General features: G+C 44.7%; 1 protein-coding gene across 1 annotated transcript in view; it reads right to left on the bottom strand.

Annotated features, from left to right (window-relative positions):
- CABLES2 (Cdk5 and Abl enzyme substrate 2) overlaps nucleotides 1-27,882 on the bottom strand; it is a 68,450-nt gene that overhangs the window by 21,414 nt on the left and 19,154 nt on the right. The window contains exons 2-3 of the mRNA XM_053250619.1: nucleotides 3,016-3,108; nucleotides 2,323-2,400 (exon numbers count right to left, since the gene is read on the bottom strand). Coding sequence (XP_053106594.1) covers nucleotides 2,323-2,400; nucleotides 3,016-3,108 — 171 coding nt within the window. The remainder of the gene's footprint in view (nucleotides 1-2,322; nucleotides 2,401-3,015; nucleotides 3,109-27,882) is intronic.

Below are 27,882 nucleotides of genomic sequence, written 5' to 3'. Positions count from 1 at the left end.
AACTTGAGTGATACTTTTTTTTTTGGATGCCATAGCAGATTAAATGCACACAAAGATAGGAACGAGAGTGTGTTCACACTGGTTGAAGTAAGGGGTGTCATAAGGGGTTGGTAGTGAATCTCTGCTTGCCCCCTCTCTCACTTTTGTTTCTTATTAATGTAACTGTACCTATTACTATGTCCTGGGCAGGGACCACAGCTCAGTGGTAGGGTACATACCTAGCGTGCAGAAGGTCCCAGGTTCAAACCCTGGCAGCATCTCCAAGCACGGCTGCTGCTCATCAGTGTAGACTAGACCACACTGTGCTATATGGACTAACAGCCTGATTCTGTAGGACAGCTTCGTATGCCTTCATTACAGCTACATCACTCTCCTAACAGAAGCACACAGTGTCCAGATCACAAGTAGTAATCATTCCACTCTATTCTGCGCTGGTCAGATCTCACTTGGAGTGCTTTGCTCAATTCTGGGCTGCAGAAAAATACTGATTTGATAAACTGGAGTGGGCTTGGTGTGGGGCGGGGGGAACAGAGACAGCAAGGAGTCTGGAAACCAAAGTTCTATGAGGAATGGGTGGAGGAGTGGTGTATGTCTAGCTTGGAGAAGAGGAGACTTCTCCACATCTCCTCCAAGTCCAAGGGGAGACATGATAGCCCTCTTCAAATAACTAAATTGCTCATAACAGAAGGGGCAGACTTGTTCCCTCTTGCTCCGAGGACAGGCCTAGAACCAATGGGTTGAAAATGCCAAGGAAGCAGAAGCAAAATTTCCAAACATAAGAACTGTTTGGCAGGGCAGCGGTCGACCTCTCACAGTGGTTGGCAATCCTTTGCTGGGGTTTTTCAAATAGAGGCTGAATGGCCACCTGGCACGGATGCTGTAGAACATCCTTGCACTGAGCGGGGTGTGTGTGTGTGTGTGTGTGTGTGTGTGTGTGTGTGTGTGTGAGAGAGAGAGAGAGAGAGAGAGAGAGCTAGATGACCTCAAAGGTCTCTTCCAATTCTAACATTATATGATTCTATGCTTTTTATCTATACATGTACACACATTTTGTTGGGAATCCTGTGGAATGAATGAGCTGTGTCCATTTCTTGAGGAGGATGACCTCAAAACAGTGGTGTAGCAGCTGGTAACCTCAAGGCTTGACTACTGCAATGTGCTGTACGTGGGGCTGCCTTTGTACGTAGTTCAGAAACTTCAGTTAGTTCAGAATGTGGCAGCCAGATTGGTCTCTGGGGAAACCCGGAGAGACCATATTATGCCTGTCTTGAAACAGTTACACTGGCTGCTGATATGTTTCTGGGCAAAATACAGAGTGCTGGTTATCACCTTTAAAGCCCTGAATGGCTTAGGTCTGGGTTACCTTAGACAGCCCCTTCTTCTGCATGATCCCCACCGCACGTTAAAGTCATCTGAGGAGGTCCGTCTCCAGTTGCCACCAGTTCGTCTGGTGGCAACTCAGAGGTGAGCCTTCTCTGTAGCTGCCCCAGGGCTGTGGAATGCACTCCCGGCAGAAATCCGTAATCCGAGTTCATTACTGTCTTTTAGGAGAGCCCTTAAAAACTATCTGTTTGGCCTGGCCTTCCAGGGTTTTTAATTTGTTGTAAATTGTTTTTAACTGCTGTAAGTGTTTGGCCTGGTTCTCCAGGGTTTTTAACTGTTTAAAAGTTTTAACTGTTAAATAGTTTTATGATATTTTTATAGTTTTGATTTTAACGGTTAATTGATTTTAGTTGTTTTTATTTTGATGTAAACCTCCCTGAGCCTTTTTGGAAGGGCGGTATATAAATCAAATCAAATCAAATCGATCGATCAAATAAAATAAATCCAAATTAAGTTCAAATATCTGATATGGTAGCAATTTTCATATTCTATTTTTTAAAAGAGCAATCTATTATTGTTTCCAAGTGGGAATGAGAAGGAGACAGTTTTTCAAGGGCAGGCCACAGTGTTCAAAACCCTTGAGACTTAAAGAGTTCCCACAGTCCAGTTTCTAGACACAGCATTTAGTTCCTTAAGAGCTCTGGGACAAGACTTGGTTCAGTTGAGCTGCCTCAGAAGAATGTCCCCCTGGCACCACAAATCCCTCCTGAAAACAGTTCTCTGCCTTAGGACTTCATGATGGGAACTCATGAAGGGGAATACACTGGGGAGGCATTTCCCGCCTTAAAGGGTGCACTGTAATGTGTCCTTGAGCACAGAGAGAATTGCGACCATGTGAATTCATCAGCTACATTCACTTGTGCCAGTCTGCATCTGCAACCTTGCAAATGGAAAAAAGACGAAAAGTAATCAGTATAACCAAAACACAAATCTACTCACCTGATCCTCAAGCTCTCCCCATAAGGCAGGATAGAAAAAGCCACACACAAAGTTCGTTTAGCACAGATTAATACTATCCTAAAAGAGATACAGAAAATCTAGAGTGAATAATTCATCAACATCATCCTAAGCAGTTATACAGTGTGTATTAATCTTCAACGCATTTCCATTGCATTATCTTGGTGCAACCTATACAATAACCTTGGAAGGGGGGTGGGGGTCAGTATTATCCCCATATTGCAGATCGCACCCAGGGGTGGGGGTGAGTTTGACAGAGACTTAAACAAGTCAAGTGAATTCATGGCAGAGGTGAAATTTGAACCAGGAATTTCTTGATTCACTGCTCAATCTCAGTCACTCGTATTGCGTGTTAGTGTCCAGCTTTCCTATTTCTTTGAAGAGCTTATGTGCCATCCTTAAGCTAAAAACTCCTAGGGGAAGTGAACAAAAACGACCCTTTGAATAAGTTTTTATGAAACGGCTGTCTGAGCCCAGGGAACATAGCTCTTTACTAGAGCAACAGTCAAGACTGGATGCAAAGAGAATGCAGGTAAGTGAGCAAAGCATCCTCACCCTGGGGCAATTTTAGCTCCTTTGAATTTTTTTTCTTCACTGAAAACATTCACTTGCATTCACTTGACATTCACTTGCATTCACTTGGCAAGGAGCCCTTGAGTTAAAGAGAGGGGTTACCTGCTGTTCCTTGTGTCGTACTGCCTCATGTTCTTGATGAAGTGTATCTTCTTCAACCCTCTGTGTCTTGGAGATCCAGATATGTGCTTGGTTCTACAATTTAAGAAAAAAGGCAACTGAGAAACCTGAGCAGAAAACAGCAATCAAGGATAATAAAAAGGATGCAAAGGTTACAATTGGAATGCAGCTCGCATGCAGGACCTCACGTATTCGGCTTGGAGGAGGGTGCAGGGAAAAAGAACTTGCAAAGCATGCAACGAGAGAAGGTCAATGCTGCTGTGTGAACAAGTACCTTCGTACACTGGCACATTCCACTATGTCTTCTAAAAACTCTAGAGAGCAGCGCTGGGAGATAAAACGCCTTCTGCAAAAATGCACAACACCACGAAGAGCGAACAGTATTAGTTCAGGGCCTCCGAGATCAGCAAGCCATTTTAGTACAACAGCAGCCCTAGATGCTTCGTCTGTTTGCCCCCAAGCTTTCTAGAGCAGCATTCTAACTTTCAGGGAACACTTTTCACAATGGCTTGTCCTCTACAGAGAGGTGTCTGAGCTTCTGTCATGAAGCCATGTGCTCTGCAAGTGATTCTGGAGCACAGACTTGGTCCCACTGGGAGTGTCAGCCCAGACATGCTGGACCTCATTATTGCTCCACATAGGGTGTGCACCCTAAAACATTCTATGCTTTTCTGCAGGTATTGCAGAGGATGAATGGCATTAGTGGCCAAGGTGTCTTTGGGGGACAGTTGTTCACAATTGCCGATCTTCTCACTGAGGCATCCCCAAAAAGCATCCAGTACACCCCAAAACACATTATGAAAAATAATGGTCTCTAGAGCCACTACCAAGATTACTACACATTTCCTTTAGTGGGTCACACTGTCATCTCTGAAAAGTGTCTTAGCTTTCCTTTCTGCCTGTTGGAGGTCTGCGTGAACTTGCACATTGAAAAGCATGCACATTTTCAAGAAAACAGTAATTGGCCTATTATGAAGTTGTCATCTCATCAGTAACATGGGATCTCCCATGTTTATAGTTTATGGATCCAGTTAGCCTCTGATGGAGGCTGTGGTTTTAAATAAATTTTGAACCAAAGTCAATCTCAACTCTTTTGCTAGTGCATAGTATATTTAAGATTGACCTACCCCGTCTGTGTAAAAAAGAAAAATTGCTTCAAAGTTATTGCCAAGAAGTTTTTGACATGAAAATATTGAAACTTGAACAAAGGGAGGAAAATAATGGCATACAGGACTATGTGCACTCTATGCTAAGTTAAAAATAAATACAATTATGCTCCTGGGAAATTCAACATCTGTGCCAAGAAAAGTTGAATCCTGCAATCTGAATAATATATGCAAATTAAACAATTTTGCACAATTTATTCTGCTTGGGGGGCAAGACTATGTTTGGCACCCAAGGCCTGTGTTCCCAACCAATGAAAACCTGAGATTTCAAGAGGTATTGCCCACACACTTTCAAGCAGATCTTCACAGTCATAAGGGCTAGAAACCCGTCTTTTGTTTTTTAAAATGGGAGATTCTGTTCTGTGCCCAATATCACAATCTGTATTTCTGCAGCATCACAACTTATCCAAAGACAACTGCTCCACAGACAGACTTACTCTGGCTCTAGAAGCCACCCCCAAAATTTAGGAGGCAGGCTGCTCTGCTCTATTCAGGGGGGATTTTGGACTTACTGCTTGACCTTGGCCATGCCCCCCTCTCCATGAGGGGGCAGACTCCCCACCTCACTTGCCCACTCTTCCTCACCTGTCCATCCATCGCCAGCCGGAACCAGACAGACACAACCAGGAAGAGGAGAGAGCATCTGCCTCCACCTTGTTCACAAACGTCTTGTAAACTCCTACTCACGGTCCATAAGTAGATCTCCCCTCCTCATATATGTGGGGACAGATGGGTGGCTGGCATCATGTCTAGCTTGCCCTTTTGGCACCCAATTTTGGGAAACTGGTGCCATGGCGAAACTGAAGACAGAAACCTGCACCTCACACATCCAGCACAGATATTTCCAGAATGAGTCTATTTGTTCCCTTATAATTAATGCTTCCCCTTTCTCCCCTATAGAATCCACAGCTGTAAATGCCACTTATAACCAAATCCCCTCCCCTCCCCTGTATAATGGAAAAGGCCAAAGTGGCCACTTCTGCCTTCACTTTAAATATGACAAGCCTCTATAATGACATGTCGAATTACATAACAAGTACTCCCTCGAGCAAGAGAAGTTACCACAGTAAGGCAACACCACATAGCCATTTGCTGTTAACTCCATCAAGTTACTCTGTGAAACTATCCCTGAAAACTGTACAATTTGAAAAAGCCACAATTTACTATTTTACAAATGTTTCTTCTCCTAAGAACATGCCAAGAACACAAGATGGACTATCCCACTGCAGCCATTTTCTTCTTCACCAGCAGAGAATAAAGAAAACAAATGCCATTTAAACAAGCAAAATCTCACTTAAGAGAATCTTTGGTGGGCTATTCCTCCTGTATATACCTTATTAGGTTTACTTTCTGGTGAGAATATGCATTTTAATCCCTTCCTCAAAAGAGGTGTGCCAGATATTTTTCAGGAGCAGAGAAGCTCAATCAGGCAACACAACATCTCATCAAGATTCTGAGCTCCAGGTAGAACAGAAAAGCGGGGAAAGTAAGAGGGAACTTTCCCCCTCTACATCCAATGTTCTTCAACCAAGCACCTCTGCTTAAGAGAACACCGGACACTTCTCATCTGGTTCACAACCTGGTTTCTCTACTGGGTCTATTCAGTCCTTTGAACTTCATCCATCCTTTTGGTGCCCTGGCTCTCTGAGCTCATTAGAGCCAGCAATGTATAGTCTTCACTGACTATATTAATTTTGATAGCCTTGTGAACATATTTGCTTGGCAATTATTCTAACAAGCTAGCAAAGTTGCCTAGGCTGAGACAGCAGATTTGTTCAAGGTTACAATACACTTAAAGGCCAAACTGGGGCGGCAGAAGTTTTAAAACATCAAATCCAACACCTATCCATTACTTCACAGTTTTTTACTAAGGCACAGAACACACTTTTGTGATCTCAGACTCGCAGATCAATTGACTAAATCAGAGGTTCCCAACAGAAGGTACCAGTACCCCTAGGGATACTTGAAGAGCTCTCAAGGGGTACTCTGAGCTCTCCTGCATCCCCACGCTGCAGCCACACTATCTGTCCTCCATTTGATGCATGCTGGCTTGAAACTGATGTGTCCTCAGCAATGTGTCTGCTGTAGAAGGGGAGGGAGGAGGGTTAAGACCCTCCTCCTCTGCTCCTGATTGGCTGGCTATGTGCTGAAGCTCAGCATACCCCTTCCCTCAGCCTGACTGACAGGCTTCAGGTGTGCCTGTCTTAACAGAACCTTTGCACATCTTCAAAACAGTGCTCTTGCACAAGAGGCAAGAACTGCACAAATGCAGTTGCGCAATGGACACAATGCAACTTGATTTGTGCAATTCTCACACCTTGAACAAGAGTGCTCTTGTGCATCCCCACATATTCTGTTAAAAGGCAGATGGAACACTGCATGGCATGTCAGCCAGTATCTTTCTTTGCTTCTTAAAGGTGAAGTTACCATTTGTACAGTTTGCAGAGTTCATAGCCATGAAGTCTGCAGTTCTAAACAGATGCATACAAATAGATGATCTCCTCCCGATTAATCACAAATGAATGTGTGTAAAAAAGAAAGAAAAGTAAATGAGTTCCTCCCCAACCCCCATTGATAGGATTATGAATGTGTCACTGCCCTATAATCATTCTGTGTAGAAGATTATAAGGATGGCAAATGCTTTTCACCTGGGAGGTTTTAACAGATCCTTTAAAAAGCTTATTCTGTTTAAGGCTGGAGGGTTTACTTAAGCCAAGTAAAAGAGCGCTTTACAACCACAATATCTTCTGTAATCACCCCAGTTTCCTGTTTAGTAATCATAATCCTCATGTTATTGACTAATGGAATTATCCTAAGAATAGGCCATGTTGGATCAGTGGCAGATATTGGCTTCTGGTTCACAGTTCATTAGATCATGAATGTTTGTTTCTACTGATTTCCTTGCAACATTCCATAGATTTACAATACAAAACGAAAAGGATATAAGCCAGGGAACCTTTTTGCACCTAAAGATCCTCAAGTATCTTCCATGGCCCCCCACCCCATTTATGTAACGTATGAAGGTTCCAGTAAAAACTAGACAAAAAAATCAATAAGTACTCAGGATAGTTATTTTTTAAGAACTATATTCTGGCTCACAGGGAAGCAATTTCAATTCAAAGCATCAAAGATTTTCCACGGAACACCTAGACCTACCCCATGGATACCAGGTTACGAACTTCAATAGAAGCAATGCACCTGATCACTATTGTCCACTGAAAAAGAGTTAAAGGAGATCCAAAGTCCATCCAGGAATTTGGACAAGATCAGCTCAGCAACACTGTTTATCCATTCCACTGCGAGTGAAATTGGTAGGTACTGATGTCATTGCTTTCCTAGTAAGTAAACTGCCATTAGAAGGGTTTACCAGCCTATTCAATTTAGCTGTCAGGACATCCTAGGTTATGACATCCTAGGTCCGCTCATAATATCAGCTGCGATTCAAAAGACACGCACATTAATCCTAATTGAGGAGTATTTTCACCCTGAATGTTTATGGCACAATCCAGCCACCTGATTCCTCTACTCTTGGTTTGCCATTTGCCAGCGAAGCCAATAGAGAAGGTACCTTCAAAGGACAGTTGCCTGGTTCACAGAATTGTTCAAATCTAGGTTTAATATGAGTTACCAACATCAGTATCATGATTGTGTGAAGGTGCCAAGGTGGTTTATGGCCCAAGATGCATCTGAGATTCCCACCTTGGCATGGGTTCACACACTCATGCTACTATCAGTAACCCATATTTAACCTAGATTCAAACAATTGTGTGAACCAGGCCAGTATATACCAAGAGAGCTCAAACTTGGATCTCCAGATGTTGTTGGGACTACAACTCCCATCATCCCCGGCCACAACGGCCAAGGCCACTGGAACTCAGTTTGCAACTGCAGCCTTCATTTTTTCTCATTTTTAATACTGCTGTATACCTTTTGTTCGTAAAAGTCTTTAAAAATTAAATCAAAGAGAGTTTGAGGGGTAATTTTATGTAAACTGCCTCGAAAGATGTTATTAGATGGTTTATAAATTCTAATAAATAAATAAAAACAGTTATTGTATTCTTTTTATTGTTACACTATAAGTAAGAGTTTGGTTTGAATCCCTGGAAATTGCCCCAGTCAGACACGATCCCCAAATTTGCAACAGTTCAAGTGTGAGGCTGCCCTTTCTCCTATGAGAAAATATATATAGATGGACCTCACTATATGTGGTTCTGCATATTTGCGGTCCACAAAAAGGCACCCTACCTCATTATTCACGAATACAAAAGGGTTAAACCCACATATCGACAGTTCCTAGAAGTTCCATGTTAACTTTTATTGTTTTGTAGGAGAAACAGTGTATTCTCTGTCTCTCTCTCTCTCTGCCCCAACCCACCACCTCCACAAGAAGCCTAAGACCTTTCACAAGATCACTAGATCCATTTCTACTTCTGCCCTAAAACCAGTTATCATATTTTATTTATTTATTTATTTATTGTTAAATTTATATACCACCTTTCATTAAAACAATCCCAAGGCGGTTTACACAGAATTTAAAAACAAGATTATAAAAATGCCGCAATTAAAATATTAAGCTAAAATATAAAAACAAATCTGATTTAAAAGATTTAAAATACAAGCATAAAAACAGTACAAAATATGAAAAAGCAGCAGCAGAGACAATCATATAAGAGACTGGGTAAAAAGCCAAGATTTAACACGCTTTCTAAAAACTGTGATGGAGACCGAGGAGCGAATAGCCACCGGGAGAGCATTCCTGAGTCTGGGGGCAGCAATCATGAGCCTCCTAAACTGGAACCAGGCATTAACACTACCTTTGATTTCAACCCTGCCTTGTTGCTCCATTCCTCCCTTCAAGCAAATATTCAGAAAATTATTGTGCTCCACTTAAACAAGAAAAAAAAGGAGTGAAGTGTCACGTGCAGATCCAACCGAGAAAGCTAGGGGTTCTCAAACTTAAGACCCCAGATTATGTTGGACTACAGTTCCCATCATCCACAACACACTGGCCAGCCACTGTGGCTGGGGATGACAGGAGTTGTAGTCCAACATCATCTGGGGCCCCAAGTTTGAGAACCAGTGGGGGAAGCTAATAATTCTCACTTCCTGGGCCAGCAAAGCACAATGGAGCCATGTTACTATGAGAAACTAGAGATTTCCTTCAACTGTGGCAGGTACAGCAGATCAGATAACCTTCCTGGTCTCCATGCCATGCACTCAACCCGCATTCATCAATAGTGGCAAAACTGGTATTTGTGCGGTTTAAGGAATCTTGTTACAGTAAGCGATTTACCAAGATATGCACACAGAAGACTACTGCTAATAACCTTCTGATTTTTTTAGAACTCCCCCGACCCCACAGTTGGGCAGGGTGGGTAGGTGAGAAAAATCAAAGAAAAGGTTTCTGGGGAGAATAGTTGTGATCCTTATTTCACTAGGTATGACAATGTCAAGGCTTGGCTGTGTACAAGATGTTCTGCTTATATGGGAGCTGATTATCCCTCACCCTCACACAGCATTACAAAAGGAATACCAAATTATGCATCTGCCTTTAATTGTAAACTGTAAAATTTAAATTGTAAATTTTAGTTGGGAGTTACGTGAATGGTTAATAATGCCACTGTTACTGCATGTCCCCGGATGGTCTGAAGTTGGCCAGGTAAACACACTTTTAGCTGGGGATAATGATGTGATTACTTCTCAAGTGGCTAGGTATTGTTCTGTAACTATTTGAATTAGATGCAGTCACACTGGTTTTGATAAGGTTCCCTCTACCCACTTGCTTCTGTTATATGTGGTACGATCTGTTGTCTTTACTATATTGGTACTGTGTATTGGGCAGCAGTAATATAGGAAGATGCTGAAAGGCATCATCTCATATTGCGCGGAAGGAGGCAATGGTAAACCCATCCTGTATTCTACCCAAGACAACCATAGGGCGCTGTGGGCGCCAGGAGTCGAAATCGACTCGACGGCACACTTTACGTTTACTGTAACTGCTGGTCTATGACTGAAATAAAGAGATGTAATACATACATTTGCCTCAAATTTTAATGTAGGGGGTGGGAATTAGGGTAGAATCAGCAGGTGAAAAGAGGGGCTTTCCCCCATCCACCTATGGCCCTATCCACCCCCAGCACAGTACTTCCATTACGGTTGCTGGTGTCTATGTTATGTTTCTTTTTAGAGTGTGAGCCCTTTGGGGACAGTGAGCCATCTTATTTGTTTGTTATTTCTCTGTGTAAACTGCCCTGAGCCATTTTTGGAAGGGCAGTAAAGAAATCAAATAAATAGACAGACAGACAGACAAAAATCCATTCCTCCTTCCTTCCAAATGACTGCTTAATTTTGTTTCCTCTTCTGGCTCCAGAGCAGAATTGAACTCAATGGGAGGACAAAACAGACTCAAGAGATGTGACAGATGCAGCGTGAACATCCTTTTTGCAAACCTTCTTCCTAAGATTGTTCCTTGGTCCTGGCGCTCCCATTATCTCAAGAAATGAAGAGTGGGGGAGGGGACACTTACAAGGTTTGTTGAAAATGTCTAGTTTGGCTCTAAATCTAAATATGCTTGTGCTGGCGGAACACACTCATCCAAGTAAGCACACTGAAGACAAAAGGTACTAGAGCTCCGAGCTTATAGTCTATGTTCTGCAAGCTGAACCCAGTTGGGAGCAATATTAAAATGCACACTGACACAAGTTGGTTTGTACCCTCTTCCAAATGCATCCAACGCACGATGGGAGGAGAGCTGGTCTTGTGGTAGCAAGCATGAATAGTCCCCTTCACAGAGCAGAGTCCGCCATGGTTGCAGTTGAATGGGAGACTACATGTGTGAGCACTGTAAGATATTCCCCTTAGGGGATAGGGCCGTTCTGGGAAGAGCATCTGCATGCTTGCATGGAGAAGGGCATGCCCTCTTGACTCAGGGACATCTGGTGGGCCACTGTATGTAACGGGATGCTAGACTAGATAGGTCTTGGGCCTTATCCAGCAGGGCTGCTCTTATCTAAGTTCTCTCCCTGGCATCTCCAGATACAGCTGAGAGAGATTCCTGCCTGTAACCTTGGAGAAGCCGTTACCAGTCTGTGTAGACAATACTGAGTTAGGTAGGCCAATGGTCTGACTCGGTGTAAGGCAGCTTTCTACGTTCCATGACAAACCACTGCATCTGAGCTTAGGAAGTTTTCTGCCAACACCCAAATGGAATCCTAGGGAGCAGTGCTGCAAAAGCCCCAGGCATCCAAGACCTGATGCCAGCAAGTCTCTCTGCACAGGCCTCAAGCAATCCAGTTGAACACACAGAGTCTACAAGGTCTGCTTTGGGCAAGAAAAGAAGTCATGGAGGCATCTAAAAACAGAACACTGCTGGAGTTTCTATGCATTATCTACATCTTAGACAGACATGGAAATGAAGTTCTAAGGATGACCGCTGGCTAAACATCCAGAACATCCTTCCCAAGACATTTTCATTTTAGCATTTAAGTGAAACTAGTCTTTGCTGCAGCTGTCAAATGATTGGGGGTCAGGAACCCTTTGTGATCCCCTGCAAATCACTAGTCTTTACAAGTGTATTGTGAAGGGCTGGGGTGGGAAGAGAAAGGAGGGACAGCAAGAGGTATATATTCATTAAATACCAGGCAACGGTGCCAATATATCACCGTTATGGCTCTGCAGTTCTGGCAAGCGGAGCATTAAAAGCAACAGGGATTTTATTTCAAGACATGGAAACTCATCTCCGTAATGAAGCCTTCGCTCATCAAGTTTAATGGCATATTGTACATTAGATATAAATGTCAAGACTTCATGAAGAATAAGACTTTAGTAGCAGATGAATATCAGAAGAAGGGAGCCGGGCCAGACACTAAAACAGGCTCACATAATCAGGGAGGACAGCTCCAGCCTGCCTTGTTTTATAAGATCCCTTGGTTATATTGTTGGGATTGATAGGGGGAAGGTTAAAGTATGAACCCTATCAGGCTCAAAAGTTTATTAACCACAGCAAAAATAAAGTCATGGCAAAATTGTGGTGTTCCACATGGGTTCCAGTAGTACAAAGAGTGGTTACAGTCTGGTGGTATGTAGTTAAAATGTCAACGCTCACAGAGGCAGTAAAACCTAAGGAAGGTCAATATAAACCGGAGAGCCTGTTGGATCAGAACAAAGGCCCATCAAGGCCAGGGTCTGTTTCCCACAATGCCCAGCCAGATGCTTTTCCTAGGGGCCCACAAGTAGGGCATGAAGGAATCAACTCCCCTAGCAACTGGCATTCAGAAATACAAGTATGGACCCACAACAAAATGTTGCAGTATATCCCTGAGGGAGTGGGGAGGTGAATGTTGTGAGTGTGTGTGACTGTAACACTGCACTCCAATAACTGAAATGTGAAATGGCTGGTGAGAAAACTGAAGCGTTTTAGACACCTCTCCGCCGCCCTCCTCAGAAGCAGATGTGCTTGTGATTGTCTCCTGAAGGAGTATTCTTTAAGCTGAGAAATGTCCTGTTCTTTGTTCAAGCCCTTCTCCCCCCACTCCTCGCCACTGTGTTGCATTAGCTTAACGCACCTGGTTGTCTGTTAAAATGGCCTCTGAGTCTGCAAACATTCTGCTCCTAGGGGGGAAATTTATGGGGTTGCCTCTCGGGTTGGCCCCCCCCCTTCAGCTTTTTGTGGAGCTCATATGTCTGCAGGTTACCTCAAATCTGCTGGTACCTCCAGGTTAACCAGAGTCTGCCGGTACCTCCCTCTTCACTGCAGGTACTCCGGTTATGTGTCCATAAGGATAACATTCCCAGCTCTTTCAAAAACAGAGATTAAGATACTGCCTCTAAACACAGACTTTTCTCATAGCCATGACGACACACAGTCAGTGAGATCTCCCCTTCATGCATCTTCTTTTAAAGCCATCTAAGTTCATGGCCATCACCCTGTTTTGTGGCAGGAGATTCAATAATTAGGTGCTGGGTAAGGAATTTGACTTAGTGCTGTGTCTTGAATCTCTTGTTAAACAACAACACACACACCCCAACAGTTCTGGAAAACTATAACACACTGAGTTACATGTGTTGGGTTTTGCTGCACAAACCAAGTCATTCTACAAATATGCATGTACTGAGCCAGTCTCAGCAGTACGAGAATGTTAGATGTTTTCCCCTGCTCCTGGCTTTGGGCTGACTTCATTTGGCAGAATTTTGGGACTTGTTCATCCAAAAAGTTGGCAAATTGGTAAAGGTATCCCAGGGATTCAGACTGCAAGTAATGGCAGGAGAAATTGCATGATGAACCTCCATAAAGCAAAAATCTCATTGCACATAAAAACAAACCAGATGTTAGAGAGAATAATTGTAGCTAGCCTTCTCCCAGTTTGCTAGCCCTGTATATTCAGGGAGTCCCTCACTCTTTGGGAAAGCATTCAAGAACCATACAATTTCTCACCTGAAGGTGGAAGTGCTACACTCCAGGAACAAATTTCCCACTCTATCTAGGGTATGTGAGCGTGCATGTATAAGTAAACTGGGCTAGGGGTGTGAACGAACGGTTTGAAGCAAACCGGTCTGCCATGAACCGGGCCAGTTCGAGCTGTTTGATCACGAACCAGACCACCCTTCAGGAAGGGGCCCTGGTCTGAGATTGAACCAAACCAAACCAGTTCTGCGGCAAGAGGAATATAGGAACATAGGAAGCTGCCTTATACCAAGTCAGACCATTGGTCCATCTAGCTCAGTACTGTCTACACAGAATGGCAGTGGCTTCTCCAAGACTACAGCAAGGAGTCTCTCTCAGTCACTTGGAGATGCCAGGGAGGGAATTTGGAACCTCAGATGCTCTTCCCAGAGCAGCCCCATCAATATCTTACAGTGCTCACATGTCTTCAAATGAAAACCAGGGCAGATCCTGCTTAGCAAAGGGGACAATTCATGCTTGCTACCACAAGACCAGCTCTCCTCCTGGGGTGAGGGCAGTGCCAGGGAGGCAGCGAGATTCATCTTTCCAAGCAAATGAGCAAGTCCTTACCAATACCGAAGCTGCCTGGAGCAGCGGCACTGCACTCCATCGCAGCCGGTGGCCCACTCGGCCACAAGGCAAAGCCAGTTAAGTCCTGGAGCCCTGCCACTGCTCCAGGCAGCTTCGGTACCAGTACCTTCTCATTTACTTTGAAAAATCCCTCTCACTGCCCCCCGCCAGCGCCGTCCTCAGCCCACTTGCTGCCAAACTAGTTTAAGCTGGTTTGGGCAAAGTGACTGGCCCAGATGGTCAGTTTGACTGAACTGGTTCACAGACCTGCCATTGGGTTCAAATTCGGACCGAACTCCAAAAAAACTGTCAGTGCACAACCCATAAACTGGGCTTCTGGGAGGACAGCACTTTTGCTGCTGCAGCTAGCTCTGTCTGCCCTAGATAACAAATATCTCTATCATCCCTAGCCTGTCTTGGTCATCACACAGGCTCAGGCCAGGACAAGAGGTGGTAGATGAAGGACAGAAGGCAGGATGTTCTGGCATCAAGCAAGGAAACCCAGGATTAGTAGGCCCAGGGCTGGGTTAAGGGCTATGTCTGTCCCAGCGTTACTTTCTCACTTGTTATTCCAGGACTTCATTTGTATGTGGCATGTCTGAGAAGTGGAAGAAACAAGAGGAACCACAACTAAAGTATGGCAGTGCGTGCAGCAAAAAAGTGTTTTTGGTCGGCGTGCATTGCGTCTGCGGGTTAACGTACGGCAGAGTTATCCCGGGTGGTGAGGAGTATAATTTCTGCTCCTTCTGCATCAAATCAGCTCCTGGAGATACTCTGCTGTGACACCTTTAGTGGGTTCTTTGCGGATAAAATCTCCTGTATTCGGGCCAACTTGGACCCCACTATTTCTGCAGGGTCCGTGAGGGAGGTATCTCACAATCCCTCTTGCAGTGTTAGGTTGGATCAGTTTCAATCTGTGACTCCTGATAACGTGGACAAGCTGCCTGGAGCGGTACGCCTACCACTTGTTCTCTGGATCCTTGCCCAACCTGGCTGCTTCAATCTAGCGGAGAGATTGTTGGAGATGGCCTAGTTAATATCATAAATGCATCTCTGAGGGAGGGTAGGGTGCCTCCCTGTTTGAAGGAGGCAATAGTTACACTGCTTCTTAAGAAGCCTTCCCTGCATCCCTCGGAGATGGATAGTTATAGGCCAATCTCCAATCTCCCCTGGCTGGGCAAAGTAATCGAGAGGGTGGTGACTAATCAGCTCCAGGCAGTTTTGGAGGAAACTGATTATCTAGATTCTTTTTTAAAATCTGTTTTAATATTCTAACCCGATTTTGGGGCTTTTAATCACTAATTGTTTAATGGTTGTTTTACAATGTTTTTAAATTGTTAATTGTTGTTATATTGTTTTTAATTTGTTTTAGCTCTTTATTGTTTTAGTGGTTTATTTTAATTGTAAACCGCCCTGAGCCATTTTGGAAGGGCGGTATATCAATCAATCAAATAATTAAATAAATAAAGTGTCAAGTCAGATCTGAAATCTTGTGTTATAGTGGGGAGGAAGGTACAAAATAGGTTATTGATGGGCTGTAAGAAGGTGAAACGTAGGTTTTTTGTGGGGAGGGATGTCTTCTCAGAATGGTTTTCTTGTTTGGTATGCTATATTTTGTTGCTTTCACAATGTTTTTTCTTTTCTTCTTTTCTTTGTGTTAAGAATTTGTTTTTCTGTTTTTATGATGTGCTCTGCTTTTGTTTGCATCTTCCCCCCTTTATAGCCTACTTTCCTTAAGGAAAGTAAGCTTATGAGATCACCCCAGCTGTCTGTGGTCCATCCCCATGCCTGGGGATGCCTGGACCGATTTGAACCTAATTTGGTACAGTTGTAGGGACACCTCAGCAGCAGTGTTCCCTCTGACAGGGATTCCCAGATGTTGTTGACTACAACTCCCAGAATCCCCAGCTGCAATGGCTTTTGCTTGGGGATTACGGGAGTTGTAATTAACAACATCTGGGAATCCCTGTTAAAGGGAACACTGTTCAACAGTGTAGTTTGTGATGACGTCATCCACTCCATTTCAAGATGGAGGATGTGTGAACGTTTGAGGTGTAGTGGGTTAACTTGTGAAGATTGTAATTATCAATTAAGATTATAGTGAAAGGGATGCAGGCAGATTAGTTCTTACCAGAACTTCTTATCTCCCCCCCATCCCCTTTTAAACCTTGCTGGCTATTGATGATTATTTTACTGCATATTTCCCCATTTTTGATCTTATTAATGTTATGTGAACTGCCCTGAGTTTTGATTTAAGGAAAATATACAAATGTATTAAAATTAAGACCTCTGAAGGTCGGGGCACTTGGAGCAGTGCCTCTGATGGTGATCTCAATAGCAGAGCAGGTTCAGCAGATGGCAAAGAGATCCATCAGCCTGCCTATGCGTGCACAGGTGCTTTGGACTTGACCTGTGGCAACCTTAGCAAAAGTGATTTCCTCACTACTGGTCTAAACTAATTCACTGGAATATGGCTCCAATTTAATGAGATGCGAAGGGTCAAACCACCCCTTTTGAGATGTTACTACCAAAAGAGACAGCCCACTTCTCCCCAATAGTGTCTAGAAGTGAAGATAAACAATACGAAAACATGGTATGCAAATATTTGGGGAGTAAAACTGGTCTTGCAGTATTGAGCAAGAATTGTCCCTTTTGCTGAGCGGAGTCTGCCCTGGCTTACATTTGGATGGGTGACTATATTGAGCGCTGTCTGCTGTAAGATATTCCCCTTAGGGGATGGGTCAGAAGCTCAATGGTAGAACTTCAGCATTGCATGCAGAAAGCCCCAGGTTCAATCCTGAACCTGGTGGAGAGACACCACTGCCAGTCGGTGTAGACCAGGGATTCTCAACATTGGGTCCCCAGATGTTATTGGATTTAACTCCCATAATCCCCAACCAAAGGCCCCTGGGGCTGGGGATTATGGGAGTTGAAGTCCGATAACATCTGGGGACCCAATGTTGAGAATCCCTGGTGTAGACAATACTGAGCTAGATGGATCAATGATTTGACTCAGCATAAGTCAGCTTCCTATAAAAAATCCTGCCCTCCTACTCAAAGTGGCAACGACTGAAATAGAGCAGAGATAAGGGGACCGAGCAATGACATCACAGCCTACATCTCACTTTATTCGACAGAGGTGGGGCTGGTATGCCCAACGTCAGCCACACATCCCTCCAATGTCTTGTTCGGCCCTAAAAGACAAGGACTCCCCAAGATACTGAGTGCCAATCAGATAACTAGTCAGGACAGACAAGACAGTTGGAAAAGGACCACGAAAGTACAGGCATGCCCATATTCAGGATAAGCATGCGGAATGTTTTATCTAGGGGACAAAAAATGCCAGTGTTTGACCCTGTCAGGGTCATGGGAATCTTCTGGCTAGACTAGCAGAGAGGCAATAAGGGCAGTGCAGCACAAGTAGTGTTACAAGTATTTGATTTCACAGGAACAGGCAAATCCTTCCCAAGGACACATTAAGCTGACAATCATCTTACTCAATTTTGGGAGCTGTACATGCTCCCGATTTTGAATAGTCTGCCAGTAAATAAAAGAATAGGAAGGTCTGGGGGGCGGGGAGGGGTTTTTGTGTGCAAGGCTCCTGATGAAACGTGGAACCAGCCCTGCTTTTGCCGGCTGTAACACAAGCAAGCATCATATTACAAAACAGCAGGGAACAGTCAGTCTTGTGTTGTCTCCTAGCTTAATAAAAAAATCGCCATGGTCCACTAATGCATGTCGAAATTGCCAAAGCAAGATAATAGATATCCATACTCACGAGAGTTTAATTATTAAGACACAGCAAATCCACGTTAAGTGATCCCAGGTATACAATCTTGCTAAAGAACTCAAGCACCTTGCAGGGTCAGATTGAGGTCTGCTGTGCTGAGTCCAGTGTTTCTTGCAAGCAGCCTAGCAACCAGCAGGCACTAAGTGGTCTATACCGAGAAGAGGCTAGTGGCTCAATGCAATCTACCTTCTGCCCACACCTTCTATAAATGATCTGGAGTGGGAGGAGGCACGCTGCAGCCATGCAAGATGTCAACCTCAATTCTTCTTGAAAGACACCCACTAGGTCTTTAAAGCCAGAGATGACATAATTGTTTCCCAAATACAGTGTTAACTAGCTTGAACCAATCCGCAACACACATCACCGGACAGTGTCTAAACCCCCTGCTTTTGATCTGGTAATTTACACGGCTACAGATGTATGTAGTTTCCCCTTCTCAAGCTTCCTTGATTGCTGACTGAGTCACTTTAGCAATGTCACCACCCAATTAAACCAAAGTTATTTTTATCTTTGTTCTGTCTTATTACAGACTACTGGCAGATTCCCACTCCTTTGCCATATGATTTAAGACTGGATATCGTGGCTGAGAGCCAACCAAAGAACTTCTAAGGTTCACACAAGGGGCTTGCACTACGCTCAGGGGAATGTTTTACTTCTCCCTTTGAGCAGATGCTCAGCCCGTACATTTGGCATCTGTATAGCACTTGGAACACTCTAAAGAGCAGGTGTGAATTTTGGGGAAAGTTTGAATTTGACATTTTTAATGGGGAAAAGTCCTGAGAAAAATTCCCATGCAAGTTTCCCCCTCATTTGCATTTTCTCTTTAAAAAATACACTATATAAACGATCTAAAGCCACCACATGGCACAGCGGGGAAGCAACCTGCCTAGAGAGCAGAAGGCTGTTGGTTCGAATCTCCGCTGGTGCATTTCCCAGACTATGGGAAAAACCTATATCGGGCAGCAGCGATAAAGGAAGGTGCTGAAAGGCATCATCTCATACTGCGCAGGTTATTTGACCTATTTATTTGTTTATCATACTTATATATCACCTGATAATGTGTATCTCTAGGCAGTGGTGTACACAATTTAAAACATTTCAAACTATTTATACAGTAAAAAACCACCACATTAATTTCCCATTACTGTATCTCTAAGGATACAGGAGTCAGGTAGAAATTTTAGATATGGAAAATTTCCCCCCACATTTCTGCAAAGAGCTTGTGTAATATAACCATTACATTACAAGTCTGTATGAAGTAGTATCAGATGCAGATACCCCCATACTAAGAGCGGTTTGCTCAAGGCTGCTAGAAAATTCATGCCACAGGTAAGATGGAACTGATGGCTTTCTTATTCACTGCTCAATCTTAGCCATTACAGTACAGCAGGGCTGCTCAACTTCGGCCCTCCTGAAGATGTCGGCCTACAATTCCCATAGTCCCTGGCTACTGGCCACTGTGACTGGGGATTAAGGGAGCTGTAGTCCCAAAACAGCGAGGGGGTGGGGCGGCTAGGTTGAGCAAGCCTGCACTATGACACCTCGCCTGCGAGGCGACAATCCATGTCATGCCATACTCCAATTCCAGCACTCTCTCTTGATTGCAGTATTAAAAGGTAAAGTGTGCCGTCGAGTCAGTGCCAATTCCTGGCAACCACAAAGCCCTGTGGTTGTCTGGTAGAATACAGGAGGGGCTTACCATTGCTTCCTCCCGCACAGTATGAGATGATGCCTTTCAGCATCTTCCTATATCGCTGCTGCTTGATAGAGATGTTTCCCATAGTTTGGGAAAAACCAGTGGGTATTTGAACTGCCAACCTCTGGCTTGCTAGTCAAGTCATTTCCCTGCTGTGCCATTAGGTGGCAGATTTGCTATCCCTCTCACCCCCGCGAAAAAGCAAGGCCACAAAGTAGTCAACTCAAACATTCTGAGTGGATTTCAAGCGACCTTAACATCTGAAAAGTGTCCAATTCCAGCAGCTTACATTCTATGCCGTGCCTCACCAATCCAAGAGTAGGGGGCACATGCTACTCTAAGGCCCATCCACGCTGCAAGAGAGTGTAGAGAGAGAGACCGTCACTACTAAGAATTGCCTCTTGGACTGATGGAATGTTGTGCAGAACATAAGCCCGTTTCTTATTTGCATTCTGGCTTGAGCTTTCCAGCATCTCTCACCATTAAGGTGTGGAAGCATTTGATTTTATTTCAAATGGGACAAAACTATTCCACTCAGAGATGCATTTTGTTCATTCCTAACCTGCGTGTGAAAGCACAGTCACCCTTCAGCGAGGGGAGGAAGGGGAGGATTTTTCAGACCTCATGCCAACAACAAAAAACACAGATATTCTCATTAAGGCTTTAGAGGCTATTCTGGCTGCGGATTTAAGAGCAATAGGACACCAGAACTCCAGTTGTGGCAATGCAAGAAGTAAATGCAGCAATCATAATATTACTACAAAACACTGGTTTTTCAACATGTGGTATACCACTGATAAAAAGGGCCCAGATGAAGAAACACAGCAGTTTAGAGTGCAAATCAACTACTTTTGCACTTAAAGGCTGCTGTGAAACAAAGGCAGTCAACCCCAGGTTTTAGCCATTATTATGATCTTGCACAGAATGCACACAGCAGAATTTGGTCTTCTGGCAATTTAAGCCAAGGGGGCAATAGTTTGTTCACCTGGATAGACACACTGAGTCTATACAACGGAAGCTACCATTTCACATTACAAGTACCCAACTGACAACCAATACTATCCACACAGAATGATGGACGAAACCCTGAAGGTCATCTAATCCAACCCTCTGCTCAGTGCAGGATAGCCACAGTGAACAGAAGCACAGTCAACCTGTGGAATTCTCTGCCACAAGATGTGGTGACAACCAACAACCTGGATGGCTTTAAGAGGGGTTTGGATAAATACATGGAGGAAAAGTCTATCAACGGTTAGTAGCTCGAGGCTGGAGGTGGCCTATAGACCTTAGAAGCACGATGCCTCTGAATACCAGTTGCAGGGGAGTAACAGTAAAAGAAAGGGCATGCCCCCAGCTCCTGCCTGTGGGCTTCCCAGTGGCACCTGATGGGCCACTGTGTGAGCCAGGATGCTGGACTAGATGGGCCCTGGGCCTGATCCAGCAGGACTGTTCTTATGCAACAGACAAATCTGGGACTCAAATTCACCACTCTGCCACAGACAGCCGTCCAGCTCAAAGATGTTAGTGAAGCTAGAACTAAACAAAACATAGCATACTATACCATGCAGCCTAAATAATGTATCTGTTAAGGGTGTGGTTCTTAACAGAGCCACAATGTGTTAAGGTTTTTTGTCCATGGATTATTATTACTGATACACTGCTTTCCCACAAAGAAATTCTCAAAGTCGTTTACGCAGAGAAGGAAGAAGATAATTCTCTATGCCCAAACCGCTCACAATCTAAAGAGAAACTCAAACTGAACACCAGCAGTGTTCTCTCGAAGGCGTGCCCCCATGCTTGTGATCACGAGTTATTTTGTGTTCACTTGGTTAATTTTAGATCCTGCTTAGGTTGAATCAGGAAGGCCCCAATTTTAATGCATGTCCGTGCACAATGCCTTGATATTGCCGCCCAGAACAAAACTCATTCCACACACAGATGGAAAAAAAATTAGAGAGAGCACTTAACACCAGCCATTGGAGGGATGCTGTGCTGGGGCTGAACAGGAACAGGGAACTAACAGGGAACAGCTGCACCCCCCGCCCCCCCAATATAAGACAGTGACCACTTTACAAAGATACCATTTAGCCCAGCCAGCAGGGTGGTGGTGTCATCACCAAGTGATGAACATTAAACATACACACATGAACCGAGCCAAATTCTGGGCATAACTCCCAGAAGGAAACACCTGTGTGCACCTATCTGAAACCTGGCCACATACATCCTCTCCCGCCCCCACCTTCCTGTCCCAGCTACAATGGGGCTGTAGGCTCAGAGCCTACACTTTGCATGCAGAAGGTCTCAGGTTCGATCCCTGGCATCTTCAGGTAGGGCTGGGAAAGGTCCATGTCTGAAATTCTGGAGAGCCACTGGTAGTCAGTGGGACAGACAATACTGAGCGAGATGAACCAAAAGTCCAATTCAGAAGAAGATGGCTAAAGCTTCACATGCTTAGACATAGGAATAGAGGAAGCTGCCATATTCTGAGTCAGACCATAGGTCCATCTCGCTCAGTATTGTCTACACAGACTGTCAGTGGCTTCTCCAAGGATACAGGCAGGAATCTCTCTCAGCCCTATCTTGGAGATGCTGCCAGGGAGGGAACTTGGAAGCTTCTGCTCTTCCCAGAGTGGCTCCATCCCCTGAGGGGAATATCTTCCAGTGCTCACACATCAAGTCTCCCATTCATATGCAACCAGGGCAGACCCTGCTTAGCTAAGGGGATAAGTCATGCTTGCTACCACTAGACCAGCAATCCTCTCGTTTTAGCCACTCATTTGGAGGGGAGGGGGAAGACCCAACTAGAATATGCTTTGAATTGTTTGGGTAACACTCCCAGGAGTCGATGTTCTCCAGTTGCCTCAAAAATCCACCATCAGTAGGAAGAGGGTTTGGGGTTTTATTGTTTTACACCACAGCTTCCATTAGGTCAGCAACTACACAGACCTGAGCGGCCCCCGTTATCTGCAGCCAGAGACCTTTATCCTAAGAAAGGCGGTGGTGAAAGGTAATCTGACAGTCTAAACATCACCTACACAGACGGCTGTTGGGGTGGGAAGGGTGGGAGAAAGACGACGTTTTGTCCCATGTGAGCTGCATTAACCTGAGCTAAGGCAGGTGACTCCTTGGGGTTTGAATAGAGAACTCACATGGTAGGGAGGAGAGCTGATCTTGCGCTAGCACACATAAATTGTCCCCTTTGCTAAGCAGGGTCCACCCTGGTTTGCAGTTGAATGGGAGACTACATGTGTAAGCATTGTAAGATATTCCCCTTAGGGGATGGGGCTGCTCTGGGAAGAATATTTGCATGCTTGCACGTAAAAGGTTCCTCCCTGGCATCTCCAAGATAGGGTTGAGAGACACTCCTGCCTGAAATCTTGGAGAGGCCGCTGCCAGTCTGTGTAGATAATCCTGAGCGAGATGGACCAATGGCCTGACTCAATACAAGGCAGCTTCCTATGTTCCTATGTGTAAGCGTACAAAAGAGAAATGGGGAGAATGATGTGAATTAGGCTTTTTCAGAGTAGGAGATGAATGTTTACCTATTTATCTGTGGATCAGCTTGAACGATACCACCTGACAAAGCCGGTGAATCACATGAGAACCATGTGCACACATTTTCGTCCCTCACCTGGCCCCCATTCCACCTCACTTTGTCACATGGAGGGCAGAATGTCAGAACTGCCCCAATTGAGCAGTTAGGATAGGCTATATGACGATGCGGGGAAAGAATGGTTGGGGTGTGTGTGTGTGTGTGTGTGTGTGAAAGTGTAAAAAACTCACATCACCCCCAGCCACATTGACCTTTGGGGGACTCAAATTTGGGAACCCCTGGTTGCAGTGGATAGCATATTTGACTCTGACCAGGAAGATACAGGTTTAACCCCTGCGCCATAATGGCGCAGCAGGGAAACGACCTGGATAGCAAGCCAGAGGTTGCCGGTTCGAATCCCCGCGGGTATGTTTCCCAGACTATGGGGAACAACTATACTGGGCCGCAGCGATAAGAGGGAGGTGCTGAAAGGCATCATCTCATACTGTGTGGGAGGCGGCGGCAATGGTCAACCCCTCCTGTATTCTACCAAAGACAACCACAGGGCTCTGTGGGCACCAGGAGTCGACACCGACCCGAAGGCACAACTTTACTTTTTACCATAAATAACGTCAGGCAAGTCACTCTCTCTCAATTTAATCCACCTCAAAGGATTGTTGTGAGGATAAAGGGGCAGAGAAGAGAATAGTGGGTGCCTCCTTGTGCTCCTTGAAAGCAGGAAAAACACAAATGCAACATAGTACTTAGCATGCTTAGTAAAGCCTGAGAGCTAGGATGTGAAAGAGAAAGCAAAGATAGCCACAGGGAGCTAAGGGAGAGAAGGACTGGGAGCTTTGGATATGACAATCACTGGAGCGTTATTTCTTTAGCCACTACAAGCAATACCCAGGTGTCTGTATTGGCATACAAGCTCTTGGCCCAGGCATTTCCAGTTACAACCATGAAGGTTAAAAGCATTTTTTAAAAAAAAAAAAAGCAGCAAGATTATTTAGAAGTCAAATAATATTATTTTGGAACAGTCTTCTCAACTGAACCTGCTGTTCAGATATTGGTAAGAAAAACAATAGTTATAAACACTGTTCCCTCAAAGGCATGCGTGTGCTCACAAGTTTTGGGATGTCCGCTCAGTTCATTTTAGATCCTGCTCAGGATGAATCAGGAAGGCCCGATTCTGGATGCACACTGCCTTGATACTGCCACCCAGAACAAAATTCATTCCACACAGAGATGAAAAAAATTAGAGGGACCACTGGTTATAAATATATATTATTATTCATTTATTATTATTATTATTATTATTATTATTATTATTATTATTATTATTATTATTATGCTGGATACCTCCATAGTAATAGCAGCAATTATTTCTCAAGCACTAAATACACAAGATGCTTCAAAGAGGAAAACAACACCACCACCCTGCTTGCAAGCTGACATTCTGAACAGGCAGGTTCACATGTTACAACTGGCCTCGACAAATTTTCTTTGGACTTAGGAGGCAGACAATAGACACTTGACAAAATCATTGGACTCAGTGACAGACATCGTGGAGGGGAGAAGATAAGTGGGCTTCTCTTTATCTTCTGTACTACTAACATACTGAGAACAAAAACAGGACTGCCTGGGGCAAATAAAGATTTTATTAACTAACTCTGATAAAGGATGTAATCTATCCTCACCCATGTTTACTATCCTCACTTATAGAGGTAATGTAATTAATGTGTTAGTTTATTTATTTTATTAATGAACATTAATAAAATAATGACATTTCCAAATTTAATTCAGAAAATGGCCAGATTCCTTTTAGAAAATGTAAACCGCCCTGAGCCATTTTTGGAAGGGCAGTATATAAATCAAGTAAATAAGACTGATAAAATAAAATACTAAGGGTATTCACAGACACAGCCTAATCCAGGCTAGGGCACCCAAGCCTAGGTTAGGCTGCATGTGTGAAGGACCGGAATATGCTGCCTGCCCCAGCTTTTTACCCTGGCCTTTAGCTGAGGTTAAGGGTGTGAGTTCACCCTTAAACCAGGTGCCAGTGTTGTGTGCACGCCCTTGGGCTACTTGCAGTCAGAGTGGACACAGAGATGGGCTCCTAGAGCACCCACTACACAGAGGTATCCCCCAATGCACCATGCTCATCACGTAGTGAATTGAGGGATACAAGGAGGCCAGGACGCATCGTTCTGCCCTCTGGAAATCAGCGCTGGATGCAGCAATATGGATCGTGTGGAGTGTGGTCTGCGCTTCCCACCACCACTGCAGGATTGTCGGGGGGAGAGGTATGTTTTGCACAGCCTTCCCCCGCCCCCAGCCATGTGAATAGTCTTACCGTCTTTTTTGATTAGTCCAAACGTGCTTTCTAGGCTAGTTTTATCTTTCTGTCCAATACCATGTGGCAGGAAAGACTGGTGTGGGGTCAATACAGGCCAGCTGAAATCTGCAGGAGAGATGACCCTGCCGCCTCAGCCCTTATGGCCACACCCTGCCCAATTCCTGGTCAGGAAGGAAGCTAACAGGTTGGCCTGGCTCCTGGGAGGCTGGAGGAGCCGACCTGGCTGCACTGGCTTCTGCTGCTTGTTCCGGGGTAGAGGAGTGAGTGAATGAGGCTTCTTTAAACAATGGAAGTCTTTAAAAATAATTCAAGCTATAGGACCATAATATATTATGACTGTATTGTTTGCTGTAAAATTGCAGTCTGGTGAATGGGGGAGCAGGAAATATTTTGAGGGGAGCACCTGCTACTCCTTTGAGTCATCCCTGTTGCAAGGGGAAATCCTACTCTCTTCCCCCTGCCACAAACCTCGGAACTCCCCTCTTCCATAACATCCTCAAGTCTTCAACCACAGCAAAATTTAACTCCATGCAACGGCATTTATTTGCTCTTGCTAGCTGTGTCTCTTTCCTGTCTTCTCATTCCTCTGCCCACTCTTCCCACTGCCAAACTACAGGCTGTGAGATCCCCAAGGCAAGGACCTTTCATTCATGTTAGCACAGCCATACACCACCGAGGCTGATAGCATTTATTATACAGTATGAAGACCTTAATGATTCTAATCGCAAGGACACCATCACAGCTAGAGCTATGTTTTCCATAACGAATTATCTTAAGGCTGCTTGTCCAATGCTAAACCAATTAACATTCAACACAGGGACAATCCAAGTTTTGCCCCAGGAAACATGAATCCTTTGAACTGTACAATTATGCAAGCTGAGCATATCGGCAAACTTCTTTACAAAATTGATTTTGCATTTGTTTCTATTTTGAACAATTTCTTCAAGCTATGAGGAGCAGAGAGGCTACACAGGAGATTGAACTCTGCCCCCAACCACTGGAACCCTTATTCAGACACTCCTCTGGCTTCTGAGATGTCAGCAGGCATTACCCACCGGTTGTGCCAAATGTATCTTGAGAGTCATAAAGGTTAGCAACTTGTTTTTAAGGGGCGGAAACCTGAAAGCTTCCTTAAGATCCCGAGGAAGGCTAATTCAGAGTCCCGAAACACATTCTATGCCTCTTCTCCATTCCTGCAGAATCACAAAGTGCAGATCTAATTATATTCTGCCAGTGAGTGATGCATGCTGGGTTCAACTTCACTTCCTGTTCAGTTTTCTTCTAAGAGCAGACCTTATCACTAAAAGCACAAGTTATATAAACCAGGACCTGATAAACCCTGGGCTCACTGCAGCTCACAGATATTTAGCTGTGGTGCCTAGGGAAATGATTGCATCCCAGCAATTCTGTCCCCTGGGCTAGAGCTTGCAGCTACTCCCCACACACACCCGCCCGTACTTGTGCCACTCTTCCGGTTTCTTCTTTCCCCCAAATCCTCCTGGGTGCGCTCTTCTTCCTCCAGCTTCAACATGTTGGCAAATGGGCCACCTCCCCTTTCTGCATGGAGCAATACTACAAGAAGCTGGATTGTGAGAGCTGTGGCTACTGCTTGATGTGGGCATGAAGGCCTCTATGGGGGACGCGGACAGTGACAGGATGGAGGCCTTGATTGCTGCAGCTTTGGAGCAGGAGACGACACATGCTTTCTCGCCAAACGTATGCGAGGAGGAGGCTGGCCACGGGGACAGCTGGCCTTGCTGGTGCTGTGCAGAGAGGATAACGTTCTGAGCTGCACTTTCCCTCCCTATCAGGAAGTGACCCCTGTGAAGCATCAACTGTGGTGAGCAATGCGATTCCAGTGCTCATTTTCCTTGCTGCCGCCACCTCCTTTTTCCTTGCTCTCTGAAGCCGGGCAAGAAAATGAAGATGCAAACATGTCCTAGATCCTCAAGGCGGGAAGACACCCCCCCACCCCTTCACATTAGGGGATGGGCTGGCAGCTCAGTGATGGAGAACATGCTTTGGCTACAGAAGACTGGCCCACCAGATTGGCTCCCTGATATTTTCCAGATATGGCTGGGAAGGACTCCTGACTGAAACCCTGGAGTGCCACCACACGCCAGTACTTTAGACAGCACTGAGCTAGATGAATCAGTGGTCTGACTTGGGACAAGCCAGTTTCATATGTTCATATTCTCCAGCGCTGCTGCACAGAAAATCAGAGGGAAAGGACACGGGATTGTTTGTTTACACCACACAGCAACATCTCTTCAGCCTGGTATCCCCTTTCGGTG

The sequence above is a fragment of the Hemicordylus capensis genome, chromosome 4, assembly GCF_027244095.1.
Source record: "Hemicordylus capensis ecotype Gifberg chromosome 4, rHemCap1.1.pri, whole genome shotgun sequence".
Classification (NCBI taxonomy): Eukaryota; Metazoa; Chordata; class Lepidosauria; order Squamata; family Cordylidae; genus Hemicordylus; species Hemicordylus capensis.
This window is presented reverse-complemented; position numbering and strand designations above follow the sequence as displayed.